General features: G+C 36.2%; 2 protein-coding genes across 2 annotated transcripts; one reads left to right on the top strand and one right to left on the bottom strand.

The window, feature by feature from the left end:
• Nucleotides 1-1,052: 1,052 nt before the first annotated feature.
• Nucleotides 1,053-4,066, bottom strand: LOC145017037 (AMP deaminase-like). Its single transcript, XM_078975144.1, has 11 exons — nucleotides 3,742-4,066; nucleotides 3,425-3,650; nucleotides 3,163-3,316; nucleotides 2,870-3,048; nucleotides 2,730-2,789; nucleotides 2,517-2,584; nucleotides 2,298-2,440; nucleotides 2,183-2,193; nucleotides 1,971-2,084; nucleotides 1,757-1,876; nucleotides 1,053-1,669 (listed from the first exon to the last, which is right to left on the bottom strand). The coding sequence occupies exons 2-11, from the start codon at nucleotides 3,620-3,622 to the stop codon at nucleotides 1,538-1,540; spliced, it is 1,179 nt and encodes a 392-aa protein (XP_078831270.1). The 5' UTR covers nucleotides 3,623-3,650; nucleotides 3,742-4,066; the 3' UTR covers nucleotides 1,053-1,537.
• Nucleotides 4,067-5,176: 1,110 nt separating this feature from the next.
• On the top strand, nucleotides 5,177-8,568 carry LOC145017036 (BRASSINOSTEROID INSENSITIVE 1-associated receptor kinase 1-like). Its single transcript, XM_078975143.1, has 10 exons — nucleotides 5,177-5,564; nucleotides 5,770-5,902; nucleotides 6,012-6,083; nucleotides 6,159-6,302; nucleotides 6,455-6,526; nucleotides 6,624-6,880; nucleotides 6,961-7,119; nucleotides 7,181-7,522; nucleotides 7,589-7,968; nucleotides 8,067-8,568. Exons 1-10 carry the CDS (start codon nucleotides 5,459-5,461, stop codon nucleotides 8,364-8,366), a joined length of 1,965 nt encoding a protein of 654 aa, XP_078831269.1. The 5' UTR covers nucleotides 5,177-5,458; the 3' UTR covers nucleotides 8,367-8,568.
• Nucleotides 8,569-14,823: the final 6,255 nt, after the last annotated feature.

The following is a 14,823-nucleotide window of genomic DNA, read 5'->3' as shown; positions in this document are numbered from 1 at the left end:
AATTAATGTTAAACAAGAGGAATAAATGTAATGTTGTTGGAACAATTCTCCTTAATTTCTCAATGTCTGAGTACACTTTAAATATAAAATAGCAGCTAAACTTTCTCTTAAAAAAGGACTACTTACCAACTATTTATTCGAATCTTTCAAACATTGCAAATTACCCATTAATTAATTAAACATATTTACAAAATAAAAGACTCCAAATACTTATATGGTGTTATCCTCATTTCATGAGGTCAAAGGTTCAAGTCCTGAACATAAAATTAAAGAATAGTTTATAAGTAGATTAAAATTTTCGTTAAAGAAAATCAAGATTAACCCAAAACTATTTGATACCCGTTTGCGGAACCTGTTTGTAGATTTCATTATAGTAACAAAATAGATACATGGTTTTCAGACGACATTCATTAAGGTGATGACGATGCTAGAATTATCATATTTGGCAAGCTACAATGGTGGTAGTGTAGAGTGATGCAAGTCTTGTAGTAGAATAGGAAAGGGTTGGGTGAGGTTTTTGTTTTACTTTTAATTAAATAAATTGTTGAAAATAAAAAGGAAAATGAAAACAATAAGGGTAATATACTAATATTGTTCTAATATTAGTATATTAGAACAATAAATATTGAAAAACCCATCAATTTATAATTTTCTTAAAAGATAAAAGTGAAACATATTGAAAACCGATCAATATATAATTTTTTAAAAAGTAAAAGTATTATTTTTAATATTTTCTCCTAAAAATGATTCTCTTGAAAAATCGTCCATTTCGGTAAAAATAAATAATAAAATAAATAAATTGGCATTAAGAAACCGAATCACAAGAATTAGGGATGTAAACGAACCAAACAAAGACGAACGAGACTTGTTCATATTCGTTCGTTTAAGTTATTCGAACAAATGAACGAACACGAACGGATAAAAAAACGAGTTTTCTTGTTCATGTTCGTTCATTTAACAAATTGCATTGTTAATGTTCGTTCATTTATGTTCATGAACATGCTAAACGAACATAAATGAACAAAGATAAACAAACATAATTCGAGCATATATAAACATTAATGAAAATATAATATAGTAATATTATCAGATACAATAAAGCATATATGAACATAAAAGGACACTACAAGAAACTGGACCTATAGGGACGACAAATGGCGTCACTATAGGTTATAAAAGTCGTCCGTATAGGTGTCCGAGACGACATATCATCCCAATAGCTTTTGTCACCATAGCCCCGTCGCAATAGATCTTTTTTTCCGTCGCTATAAATACCATCGCAATAGATAGCTTTTAGAGACGACATGTTGTCCTTTTTTTGTTTGTCGCTATACGATGCTAGTCTCCATAGATAAATCTATAGAGACGACATGTCGTCTCTATAGGTGCGTCTATAAAGACAACAAGTCGTCTACATAGATAAAGCTATAAAGACAGTATGTCGTCTCCATAGATGGAGATATCTAGTTAATACGTTTCATCCTAAGCAATAAGTTTCGCAATTGCACCTACTAAAAATACCTCTTCACACACCAAATTAAAAAGAGCAATTTGAAACAATAGTTGTCATGCCCTTTGATTCACGAAGCTTATTTTGGGTATGAGAATGCAAGATTGTAGGGCCTCTTTCAAGCTTGCTCTCATCATCCACCAAATCCAATCCCACCACCTTTATAAGATTATTAAAACATTACATACAACTTTTTATGAAATAAATCAAATTCGAATTATGTAATGTGTACAATTTAATTGGTACCTGTTTCAAGAAAACATGCAACTGGGGATGTGAATCTTGATCGATTAAAACATTATCCAAAATTGTCTGAAATGATGTCACAATTCCCATTTCTTTGTATATGTTGTAAGGCCGGGGTACCTGAACAACACAAGTATGCATATAAATTATAATGTTAGTTGATATTAAAGTATAAACATTTGGTGCCTTTTAAAGTATTGTAGTAAGAGATCACCTGAATCAACCAGACAACATTCTTACTGTATAATTCATTGTTTACAATCCATCTAGCTAAATTGTCCCATTCACTTTGCTTTCTTCCATATATAGATATTCTGTATTCAGCCATCTGTCAAAAGGCAAAAGCTTTAAGTGTAAGTGTAAGTGTTATGCATGAATCAAAATAGATAAAAGGAATAAATAAATAACATGGATTTCAAAACTCACTTGTCCCATTCACTTTGCTTTCTTCCATATATAGATATTTACTCGCTTCAAGATCTACAAACACTTGGCTTGTTACCTCAGTAAGGAAACGATCTGAAAAAGTACTGAAACTTACCTTGAATAAGATTGTCCTGTTTCAAGAAAATCTCCCGAAGCCTACTTTGACCACAGGGGTTGTATTTCATATTGAATTTATCAAAACGATGAAATGTGCTCTTGTCTGCATGTACATCTAATTGATCAACATTCAGGTCATATCTGCATTTAAGACTTATGATCATAAAAAAAACATTCACACAAGAAGATATAATTGTTCTACAGATAGTAAAGTTACTCGGTTAAATCCAAGCTCTCAAAAACCTCTTTTAAGGTCAGATATGTCCCATCACAAAATATTACAACCTGAAACAGGAAAAAATAAACTTTGATTCATGCAAAAGAGAAACACATTTTTAAATGATCAAGAAATAGATATGAAGCATTACCTCATCTGGTTTCCTTCTGAACTTGGACTTAATGAACCTTAATAGATGCTCTTGATTCATGCTATCTTACAATCTTTATCTTCATAAACATGAACCACGCCATCTTCCATTTGAAAATAATGCTGCAAGCATTTGAATATCAAGTCAAGATTTAAGAAAATAAGCATCAAGAACAAACTTGTGGCAGAAACTTCAAACCTACATCATATTTTGTCTCAGGGATATACTCAAAACGATTTGGATTACGCTTTGGAGAACTAGGATCAGATATAACTTGTTTCTCCCATGGAGCAATGCTTTCTCTGAACACATAGCTCTTTTGCATCTCAATACACCCTTGTAATGCTCTATAAACCTCTGCTTCATCAGAAGATGGTGTCTCTGCAATAAGAGGAGTTGGAAAGAAATAAGGTTATTCAATTTTCAAATACTTGTGTGTATACGTGTTTTCCTGCATAGATGAAATTACAAACAAAAAGAAAGAGAGAAGATTACCAAATGGGCTGATTCTCAGCCTTACATAGGTCTCGTGCTCTGGTTCTTTCCTAAGAATATCAGCAGCTACAGGATCTGGTTGAACACCATGCAGGTCTCCAGATACACTATGCTCTCCATTTGCATTATTATGTTCTGGTAAGCTCCCATGACCCTGTTTGGTAGATGCCAAATAGATGTTAAAAAGTGTGTGTTTCAAGATGGAATATCAGGTATCAGTTACAAACACACACGGAGATCTAATAATGTATCAAAAGCTTACATCATTTCCATTAGTATGAAGGTATGTTGTATCTAAATTTGCATTGTCAGTCATATCATCATCTTCTTCAAACAAATAGGAAGTAGACAAAGAGAGTAAATGGGAAGGAATAAGTACCGATTGGAGAGGATACGTGATGAGTTGAGCAATGATACCTCCGCCAGCTCCGACAAGGCCATTCACGATGGTGTTCGACATTCCTCTCCGTCAATGATTTCTGTGAGAGCTATGAAACCATAGAAAATCACAATTCCAGTTTCAAACACATAATTGCTAACATAAACCCCAATTCTAGTTTGTAACCGAGAATTACTAACCTAGGTCGCCAGAGTGGGGCTTATAATTGTTAGAATTCGTAACCGGGGGTGAAAAGGAAACCGGTAGTTGGAATCGTCGGTGTTGAAGCTGATCGTCGGTGGTCTGCAGCAACTAGCATGAGGATCGGTGGAGAGAGGAAGAAGATTTACCGGTGGTGGGAGGTGAGGAAGTCGTCAGGGGAGAATATTTGACTGATCGATAAAGAGAGACCGATGATTGATTACTTAGCGTGCGTGAATGAAACGAAGGGGCTGTTCCAATTTTGGCCGTAGAGAGCTATGAGGACGACAAGTCGTCCCTATAACTATCCCAAAACGACCTTCCCCCATTATTTCCGTCAAAGGATTTAAAAAATATGTTATTTTTTACTTTTTGTTATTTATTGGAGCAATATGTCGTCCCCATATCAACACTATGGCAACAACATGTCGTCCCTATAGGGCGACTATTGCGACGACATATGTCGTCCCTATAGATATCGTCTCTATAGGTGTTTATTCTTGTAGTGGGAACTTATATGAACAAACAAAAACAAACGTAAACGAACAACATAAACGAACGTTCACGAACATAATTGAACAAACGGGAACATGGTTCATGTTCGTTCGTTTAACTAAACGAATGAGAATTTGTGTTCATGTTCGTTCATTTATTAAATAAACGAACTTCCCGCCGAACGGTTGTTGAACATTCCGTTCGTTTCCAGCCCTAACAGGGATGACATTGTTTGGAAAGGTGTCTTTTCTGGAAAGATTGTCCATTACTATAAAATTTGTGCTACAACTGTAAATCATATCTAGCGGGGAATTTTGATGGCTCTTGCTAATCATTGGGTATAAACTCCAAACTTGCTTGCGATCGCTAGCAAATCTCGTTTCTATACGATTATACGAACTCAGGCTAGGTTCAATTGTAGGTGTGTATTGCTTTTGTTACTCTCTTATCTTTATCCGTATCATGTCAACCCAACAATCGATTTCATTTTTTTAGCAAGTCTTTGTTTGATACGTTCACATGCGAATTAAGTGTTTGATAAAAATGCATGAGTGAACTCTTGTTTAGGGAGAAATTTAAGTAACCTGTTGTTGGATTTCACGTGCAGTAAGGAGATAATTTCTTATGAACTCGAGTATCACCTTCTTTAAGGGTATTGTAATTTAGGTTGGGGGCGTTCAACCGATGGTAGAAACCTCAGTCCCCATAATTAATGCATACCGATAACTCATTAAAATCTATCTGCAGTTAACATTTTTTTCTTGAAATATCTTGCTCGTATTATTTTAAAGTATAGTCAGTGGCTTTAAAGTCCTCTCGTGGAGTCAAATTGTCAATGCTCCCTTTTTCCCAGAAAATGAATGGAGTAAATCGCCTCACCCATTTCCTACTATATCCCTCTCTTTGTCCCTACAACCAGTTGTCTTTTTAGGAGAAAAAATAGAACCTTTGACTGAATACACAAAGACATATCCCCCAAACTACTCTTCAATTTAGTATCTGATCTAATACAGAAAAATAAACTGCAGATGAACTTCACAATCACCATTTTCAAGACTTTCTTGAATTGGAGTTATTGGTTTTAGTTTTTTTATTTGCATATGTGGATGTTATTCATATGTTTTAGTTGTTAAGTTGTGTTCAAATCTAGCATGCGGTATTTCACCTTCTATATATATTTTTTTTATTTCTTTGTATTGTTGAGTAGATCATGAGGAATTAATGTACACTTTTAGCTTACGAGAAATGGATAGGACCTTCCCTCTGATCCTATATTGGTTTATTTTTGGGTTCTTTAATCCGTTAAGGGTTTACGGGAATGCTGAAGGTATATGTTTATTTATTTATTTATATATTTTTTAAATTTGATTTTGAGTTAGCTTATAAGTAAATGATTGTTGCTTGATCAAATATATTAAGTTAGTGCAATTGCTTTCCTTGAATCATGAAATTTATGATGTTTTGTCTTAGAACTTCATTGTTTTGATGCTTTAAAGATAAGCCCATAATCAAATTCCATATGTGCAAGACAGTTGATGCATTGAATGCCCTAAAGACACAATTACAGGATCCTAATAATGTTTTGCAAAGTTGGAATATAACCCAAGTCAATCCATGCCGGTGGTCTCATATTACTTGTAACACTGAGACACGTGTTACTCGAATGTAAGCTCACCAACCAGTACATTTCGACTAAATTTTTAATCGGATTGCTTTTTTTGCAATTTTTTAAGTCTTACGAATAAATTTGTATACTGGGATTTGTTGAAAGCAGTGATCTTGGAAACGCATATTTGTCTGGTCAACTTGTTCCACAGCTTGGTCAACTTAGCAACTTACAGTACTTGTAAGTCTGTATTTGTTTGCATATCGTATTTGCTTATTGAAGTAGTATATATGTCTGATTCTTGTTCTGGGACAGGCATCTTTACAGTAATAACTTCAGTGGAAGAATTCCTGATGAGATTGGGAACTTAACGAACTTGTTGGGCTTGGAACTTTACCGGAATCGTTTAGAAGGTGCCATTCCAGATACATTGGGCAACCTTCAGAAACTTTGTTTCCTGTACGATTTCACATAATCTGGATTCTAGCTTCTCTTGATGAAAACTAGAGTAGCTTTGTCGGTTTTACTTCATATATCTTCTTTCACAAATTATGAATTATGATTTTCTCGAGAATCACGTTGTTGTTTCTCTGCTCTTTGTGCAAGGATAGTCGTCTCGGTAACAACAGTTTGACAGGAACTATTCCATATTCATTAACTACTATTGATTCGTTACAACTAATGTAAGTATAAAACTTGGTCCATTTTGACTGTTGGTGATCATTAAAAGTTTAAAACAAAGCTAAAAAACTTTGGTTAATTTCCTTCTATATATCACAGTGATCTGTCAAACAACTTCTTGATAGGAACTGTCCCTTCCAATGGCTCCTTTTCACAGTTCACAGATATCAGGTTTGCTTTTAGATACATCATTCTTGAACTTATGTCCTATGCCTTGCCAATGTTATATGCAAACTTCTCTTCATTCAGTTTTTACAATAATCCTCAGTTGAGGCGGCCGCTTGAGGCATCTGCACAATATCCATATTCATTTCCATCTAATTCTCAATCTCCTTCAGGCATTTTCGATCGTCATTGTTAATTTATGTCATTAGTATTTGATCTCATGTCAAAGTCCATATTTTGTGTAAAGGATCTATCGCCTTCTGATTGTATATATATGCAGCTGTAATTTCAGTAGGATACAATTACAACGTCAGCAAAGCTATTGCTGAAGGAGTTCCTGTTGGTGTTGCTCTAGTTTTACTATATCAGGCAATTGCACTTGTTTGGCAGGGGTGCAGATACCAACAAGATCATTTCACTGATGTGCCTGGTTAGTTAATACTATAACAAGAAGATCAATAGCCCAACTTTGATTCTTTCCTCATTTGTAGCTGAAGAGGACCCGGGAGTTCATCTGAAACAACTGATCAAGAGGTTTTCTTTGCATGAACTACAAGTTGCAACAAATAACTTTAATGAAAAAAACATTCTTGGCCGAGGTGCATTTGGAAAAGTTTACAAAGGACGGTTAGCTGATGGTGCTCTGGTGGCTGTAAAAAGACTGATAGATGGTGTTAAAGCTGGCGAATTGCAGTTTCAAATGGAGGTTGAAATGATAAGCATCGCGGTGCACCGGAATCTGCTTCGGCTGCAAGGGTTTTGTATGACTCCTACTGAACGATTGCTTGTTTATCCCTTCATGGTCAATGGCAGTGTTGCATCGTGTCTACGAGGTAGGAAGGTCAACTTTGAGTTTTTAGGTCAATCTTGAGTTTGTAGCTGATTGATAATTACTGTAGATCGACCTCTTGATTGGCCAACAAGGAAACGAATTGCACTAGGATCCGCAAGGGGGCTGGCTTATTTGCATGAGCATTGTGACCCTAAGATCATTCACCATGATGTAAAAGCTGCAAATATACTGTTGGATGAGGAGTTTGAAGCTGTGGTAGGAGACTTTGGGTTGGCCAAACTTATGGACTACAATGATACTCATGTTACAACAGGTGTTCGTGGTACAATTGGACACATTGCCCCTGAGTATATATCCACCCGGCGATCTTCAGAAAAATCGGATGTATTTGGGTATGGTGTGATGCTTCTAGAACTCGTCATAGGGCAACGTGCCTATGATCTTGGGCGCCACGCCAATGATGACGAGGTCATGTTGCTTGATTGGGTAAGAAATATATTTTCGTCCTAATCAAATTATCATTCTTGAGAATTGTTACATCGTTTATATATTTTGGTTTGATAATTCAGTTGGGAATTGTTTAGGTGAAAGGACTTTTGGGGGAAAATAAGATGGAGATATTGGTGGATGCAGAAGGTAATTATCTGCAAGATGTTGTGGAAGAGTTGATACAGATAGCTTTATTGTGCACACAAGTGATACCACTCGAGAGACCAAAAATGTCGGAAGTTGTAAAAATGCTTGAAGGTGATGGTTTAGAAGAGAGGTGGGAGGAGTGGCAGAAAGAGGAGATTTATCGGCAAGAGTTTAGGCACATGCATGTACGGAATAAGCAAGATTCATCTTACAACCCTAGCAACGATCATTTGTCGGGTCCACGATGATCTAAGGGCCTTTTGTTTTTCATTATGCATTTTTTATAACTCTTATGAGTCGTGTTACGAGACTATGCATAGGTTGGTAGATCATTGTGTTGCGAATTTTCAAAAATATATAAAAACCATATGGTCATGTTGTGTAAAAATTTTGGGCAGGATTCTTTTTAAACTAATGAGAGATGACACGCCCGGAGGGAAGGCTATCACATACTTCTTCATCAAGTTTTCTTGATAGTCGAGATGAATCGAAACAATGGAAGACCTTTCATCATTTTGGTTCGATTGTGGATGTTTACATTTTAAGGAAGAATATGGTGAATAGTATTTCCCATCGATTCGTATTGGTTACAAAAATATAATGAATATATACAAAATACACAGGTCATAGGCCTAGATAAGAACTATGTAACATTCCAACTCCTAGGCATAATATTTAACTATTTTATATTCTTTATTTCAGAGAAACTCGACAAGTTAGATGTCCCAACTCACCGAGTAGAGGAGTTAATGGTCACGTGATTTTTAGAGTCTATTCGACGAGTAGGTGATGAGTAAGAAAACCCTAATTTTTTAGGGTTTGTGTCCTATTTAAAGGGCCTAAAGCCTTCATATCCGCCTCCCTTGTCACCTTAGAGCTCTGTGAGAAACCCTAATTGTGTGTATGTGTTTATGTGTGTGTTTGAGAGAGAGAGAGAGAGAGAGAGAGAGAGAGAGAAACTAACTTTGGGTGTTCTAGTGCATATTTGGAAGAGGATTGAAGAGCATCAAGCCTTGGAATGAGAAGAGACTTCTGGATCAAGTGTTTTTCTCTGCTAACTTCAGTTTGGAGGTAAAAAGCTACCACCTTGAGCAATTCTATTGATAGATCCCATTCTAGGGAGTTTTAGGGCTTTCCCTCCTTATCTTATGGTTCTTGAGTTGTTGGAGCTTATCATGGAGTTGAGACTCCAGATCTGGACAAAAGGAGGTCCCATGAGCGAAAGATCCAAGCTTTTCAAGCTTTGGGCAAGTCTCAATGCATGAAACCCTTTATGTAGCACCTGGTTCCTGGTATGTATTTTAATCTAAGTATTTTTGCATTTTTAGCTGGGACTCGGCGAGTTGTAGGCCCGACTTGTCGAGTAGAGACGAGATACTGATCACGTTTAAGTTGGCAACTCAATGAGTCCATATCCTGGACTCGGCGAGTCCGCTAGTCTGGAAGAAATCCTAGATCCATGGGTTTTGCACCCTATTTAAACCATGTTATGAGCCCCAACCTCGCCTCCTTCACCCTCAGAGCATCATTTAGCAAACCCTAACCATTCATTGATCATTGATCATTTTGAGCATTTCTTGATCATTTTGAGCATTTCTTGTGTGAATCTTGAAGTTTTGAAGAAAAGAAGGAAGCTAGATCCAAAGGAGTAGAAGGAGATCCAAGATCTTGCACTCACTACAGAGTTTATTGAGGTAATAATCGGATTCCTTCTGTTTCTATGATTGATTCTCCATTATTAATCACATTTAGGCCATTTTATCCATTTCTTAGCTTGTTTATAGTAGAGAGATCACATTGGGTTGATTAGCCTTCGAATCTAGCCATGTTTCAGTTCCAAAAACGTAGATCTAACACCTTTATGGAGCCATTTTGCATGAAAGCCCTAAATCTACTCTTTTAAGTGTCTTTTGAGCCTTTAAATCCTTTTTCATGCATATGTACACGTAAAGTTGGAAACTTTACGTGGTAATCAAGCCTTAAGAACCCAGATCTGTAAGTTGTATGCATTGGTTTTGAGCAGAATCAACTGTATAGAAGTTACATGCAACCGACTCGGCGAGTCATTCTTCAGACTCGGCGAGTCGAGTCGCGAGTCCTCGAGTTTTCCCCCTTCTATGTATTATGTCGAGTGGAACCAGTGAGTTTTAAGTGGACTCAGTGAGTCGGAGATCAGACTCATTCATGGAGGGACTCGGCGAGTTAATGCCCTAACTCAGTGAGTCCAAGGCAATCTTCATATCTCAAGAACAGACTCGGCGAGTTGTTCATACAACTCGACGAGTCCCAGTCGGGGTGTTCATATGATAAAGGAGAACTCGACGAGTTGTTCATACAACTCGGAGAGTCGGATGCAGATTGACTTAGTGTTTGTATCAAAGAGGAACTCGTCAAGTCTATGCCAAACCCGACGAGTAGTAGCGAGCAAAATTGAGAAATGAGAGTAGGGACTCAATGAGTTGATGGCCCAACTCGACGAGTCAGGTCAATTGTATGTTGACTTTGACCAAGAGGTTAACTTTGACCAGGGGTAAAATAGTCATTTTACCCTCAGTATAGTTTTCAATATTTGATTGAGTGTACTTATGGAAATTGTAGCCGGGGAGATACCGGAGCAGCAACAGGCAGATTCTAGAGCAGTTCACTCAGCAGCCAGACTATGAGGTGAGTTTTCCTTCCAGTAGGAACGTGTCTACGGCCACAATGCCAGCCCGTTTAGTTAGCAGTAGTTCCGAACCTCGGTCCGATGCAGTAGTTATATTGCTTGATGTCTTTGTGATTCAAGCATGTTTTGTGTTATGTGTTTCGGACTTGGTTCCGATGCAGTATGCAGTATATGTGCTTATGCTAGTTGATATGTTTATGTTATGATATGTTATGCTTAGTCAGTTTCCGGACTTCAGTCCTATGCAGGGGAAAAGGTCCCAGTCAGTTCCGGATTTCGGTCCGATGCAGTTAGTCCCGGAATTCAGTCCGATGCAAGGACAAGGTCCTAGTTAGTTCCGAACTTCGGTCCGATGCAGAGGGCAAGGCCCTGGTTAGTTCCGAACTTCGGTCCGATGCAGTTTCTGATGGGTTTTATACAAACAATCCTATGTGTGCATGCAACCCTAGATTTGGATCTATGTTTTACTATTAGATACGCAATATTATGAACACATAAAGAAACCCTAATGTGGTCTACTATTTTCGCAATTCACCAAGAAGGATATATCACATACCTCTTGTTGTTATATTGTAATAATAACTCAAATATTCAAACCCTAAGTCTTGAAAGCAAGCACCACAAGTGTAGTGCCTCTAATGGCTCACAAACACCACAAGCAATTGGAGAGGCTATAGAGAAAGAAGGAAAGAGGTAAAAATCAGCTCTAAGAACCCTTTAGGAAGCATGGACGAATTCTTATGGCAAAGGGGTGTTTATATAGATGTGGAGATTAGGGTTCAATCCTTATCCTTATCTAGTTGCTTACCCACCAAGTAACAATAAGATAAGCCTTGAATACCCCTTTCTTTGGAAGATTTCAAGGATCCTTATCCTCTTGATTTCGTCCAACCCATATCTAGGATAATCCTTACCCTTCTTTGTAATTATCACATAATTACAATTCAACCCCTCTAATTTAATTAATTACACTTGATCACAAAATTAATTCTCAATTAATTGACCAATATTAATTAAACAAATATGATTTCTCCCTTTTAATATATAATTCTTATAACATATTAATAAATCATAATAACCTCTTTCTCTATTATATCTCCAGTCAAGTTGCTTTGGTGAAGGCAACCCAAAAAGACCATGCACAATCGGGTCAAGTACTTACCAAATATGGTTACGGGGTTAGACACTAATCGAACAGTCTCCCACTTGGATAAGTCTAGTAACCACAAATGTAAGTACAACTTGATTAGCAATCGTAGCTCTCAAAGATGCTGTCAAACTCTGATCTTATCAGTAACCTGTCCTTTAGACATGGATTGAAATCATTCTCTCAGTCTATATGTTGTTTCCCAACTTCCGATTTACGACGACTGACTAATTGAACAAATAAAATTAGCCCTAGCCCGGCCGAGCATTTACGTTTGTCATCACTAAATCATCGAGGGGCCCACAGATATCGCTTTTATCCCACTCTGGGTAAAAGGAACGGATAAACTCTGACTCAATGCTTGCTTGCACTCACTCACCAAATCACACACAACAATAAGTTTTATAACACCAAGTTACTGGTGTGTTTACATATTATCAATGTGCAACCGATTCGCAAGATACAACTTACACATCTCGGTTTCAAGAATACAAGATATTATCGTCTCACCAATCGCTCGTGATAAAATTCATGAAGCAATCTAGGTGAGCATGGGCTTAATCCAATGCTCAAAATCATATTCATAAGCACTCATGAACGTTGCAGCAAACCTTTGCTATGTTTTAATACGCTTTAGACAATCTACAAACCAATTCATGACAGTCTTCATTCATACTTACTTCCAACGCATGACCAACTGTGGTCCGTTTGAATAATTCGATTATTCTTAAAAAAAACTCAATTATTCTGGAAGTCAAAACATGCAAAGAGAAAAACAATAATACTAATCCTATATGGTCCCAAACCCTTGAGTATAAACAAAACACCTTTATTTAATCACCATATTGATTACTCATTATCCATTCTTTAACGTTTCAGATAATCAACTTTATAACTCGAATTATAACCACAATTGTCCCATGCTCCAAGCATGCACACTTTGGTTTCCTATGGTCTATACTTTGTGAAATATATCACATTTTCAATCATACTCATTTCACAATTCCCAGTTCTTACCATAAGAACATCAAATTCTTGCCACTTATAGAATATATCAAATTCTAATATTTTATGCAATAATCCTCTTGTGAAGTTACGGCACAAAATTCACAAAGACTCGGCCATCGAAATCACAAGGTACTCTATCAAAATTGTTACAGAACAATTCTATAGATGTGATGTCTCTCACTCAAAGTACATTCCTTTGAACATCCTTTTGCATAAAATTTTCTAAATTCTTAATTTCTAATTCCCAATTATGGAAACATTTCCATATTTACCATGTGACAACCCATTCTTGATAGAATCTTATCTATTCATAATAATGTCAATATGGTCCATTCAATACCATACTTCCAACTACTCACAAGCAACCGATCCTCAGCGAAATTTGGATCGTCCTTTGATAGTTGTTTAATTATTTCAGTCAAAACCAGTTCTAGTCCCCTTTCCCTCTTAATGCGCTAGACATTTGGTAAAATTTTGAGTGGTCAAATATTATAGCATTTGCAATCGGTTCTATACCCGAAGCGTATGGGACACGATGCATAATGTCTTACATAAATATATGACACTCTATCAATCTTCTGCCATAATATTTTATGTGTCACGTTCTTACAATTTGATCTATGAAAAGGGACGTCATAATCATAATCGAAATTTAAGAATTCACTATGTATATTTTGACTAAATTTATTAAAATTTCTCAATCTAAGCTTTAGATTATGAAACGAAGTACAATATTCTCTCTCTTAATTATAGCAAAACAACTTTTTCAACTCTTACAACTTTGCAAAGTATAACTCTTGTTTTCTATAATTAATATTGCTAACTTGCAATACTTGCCATAATAGTCATGCTCCCACTTACATGGTGATTATTTCTTTACCAGGATAACACTTATGCTCCCACTAGCTTCGACATGTATTCAGAAATCAGCTGAACTTCTAGAAAACAATTTCTTAAGTTCATATTTCTAATACTAGATGCTTTGATAAGACTCTATCTAAGCTTCTCAAACTCATACACCTTTCCTTGGACAACTCATATATATATATATATATATATATATATATATATATATATATATATATATATATATATATATATATATGTCTAAACAATTCTAGGACTCATATCAATAAGTCTAAGATGTTCAGACCCATTTGCCATTTCCCACAATTCAAAATATGAGGAGGTATGCCGTAATCAAAGTTGAATTTGAGAAACCCAAATCATATAATGTTATCATCAAAATTTCTCTTAGTGAAAACGTTTCTGATGGGTTTTAGCCTTAAGAACTTTCCTATGTGCGCATGCAAAACCCTAATGCTCGGATCTAGGCTTTCTAATTAAACATGCTTTGAATCCAAGACTTCTAATGCCTAATTAGGTTAAATAACAACATTGAAATAGATCTAGAACCATACCTTTGAATTCCTTGTTGATCTTGTTGTCTTGGAGCTTCTAGAGTCACAAATGCCACTCCTCTAATGGCTTACAAACACCAATAGCAAGAAAGATGATTTAGGAGAGAGAAGAGGGGAGGAAATCGGCCAGAGTTCTCTTACTTTAGATGAGATGCCGATTTCCCTTACCCATAGGGTCTATTTATACTTGCAGACTCCTTAAGGGTTACAGTCTAAACCCTAATTGGATAATCTTCTCTTAAGGCTATCCAAATCCATTCCTAGATAACATCATGGACGATTTTGAGCTATCCTTTAGCTCCTAGAATTCGTCCAATCCATATCTGTATGGATTTACAGTCTCAAGTTTAACTATCAAACAATTGACAGTTTATACCCTCTTATTTAATTAATCTCTTTAAGTCACCAAATTAATTCCAATTAATCTATGACTTATATTAATCAAATAACTATATATTATTCCT

This window comes from Lactuca saligna, chromosome 9 (genome assembly GCF_052625555.1).
Source record: "Lactuca saligna cultivar CGN05327 chromosome 9, ASM5262555v1, whole genome shotgun sequence".
Classification (NCBI taxonomy): domain Eukaryota; kingdom Viridiplantae; phylum Streptophyta; class Magnoliopsida; order Asterales; family Asteraceae; genus Lactuca; species Lactuca saligna.
Note: the sequence above shows the minus strand (reverse complement) of the source record. Positions and strands in the feature narration are given on the sequence as shown.

Bases quoted from the DNA above. Each gene is read 5' to 3' on its own strand.
- LOC145017037 (XM_078975144.1), bottom strand. From the start codon at position 3,622: ATGTCGAACACCATCGTGAATGGCCTTGTCGGAGCTGGCGGAGGTATC. The intron at 2,585-2,729 runs GCATGAATCAAG...TTCCTGTTTCAG, and splicing joins AAGATAAAGATTGTAAGATA to GTTGTAATATTTTGTGATGG. The intron at 1,877-1,970 runs GTGATCTCTTAC...TGTGTTGTTCAG, and splicing joins ATGTTGTCTGGTTGATTCAG to GTACCCCGGCCTTACAACAT.
- LOC145017036 (XM_078975143.1), top strand. From the start codon at position 5,459: ATGTACACTTTTAGCTTACGAGAAATGGATAGGACCTTCCCTCTGATC. The intron at 6,881-6,960 runs GTTAATTTATGT...TCTGATTGTATA, and splicing joins AGGCATTTTCGATCGTCATT to TATATGCAGCTGTAATTTCA. The intron at 7,523-7,588 runs GTAGGAAGGTCA...TAATTACTGTAG, and splicing joins TGTTGCATCGTGTCTACGAG to ATCGACCTCTTGATTGGCCA.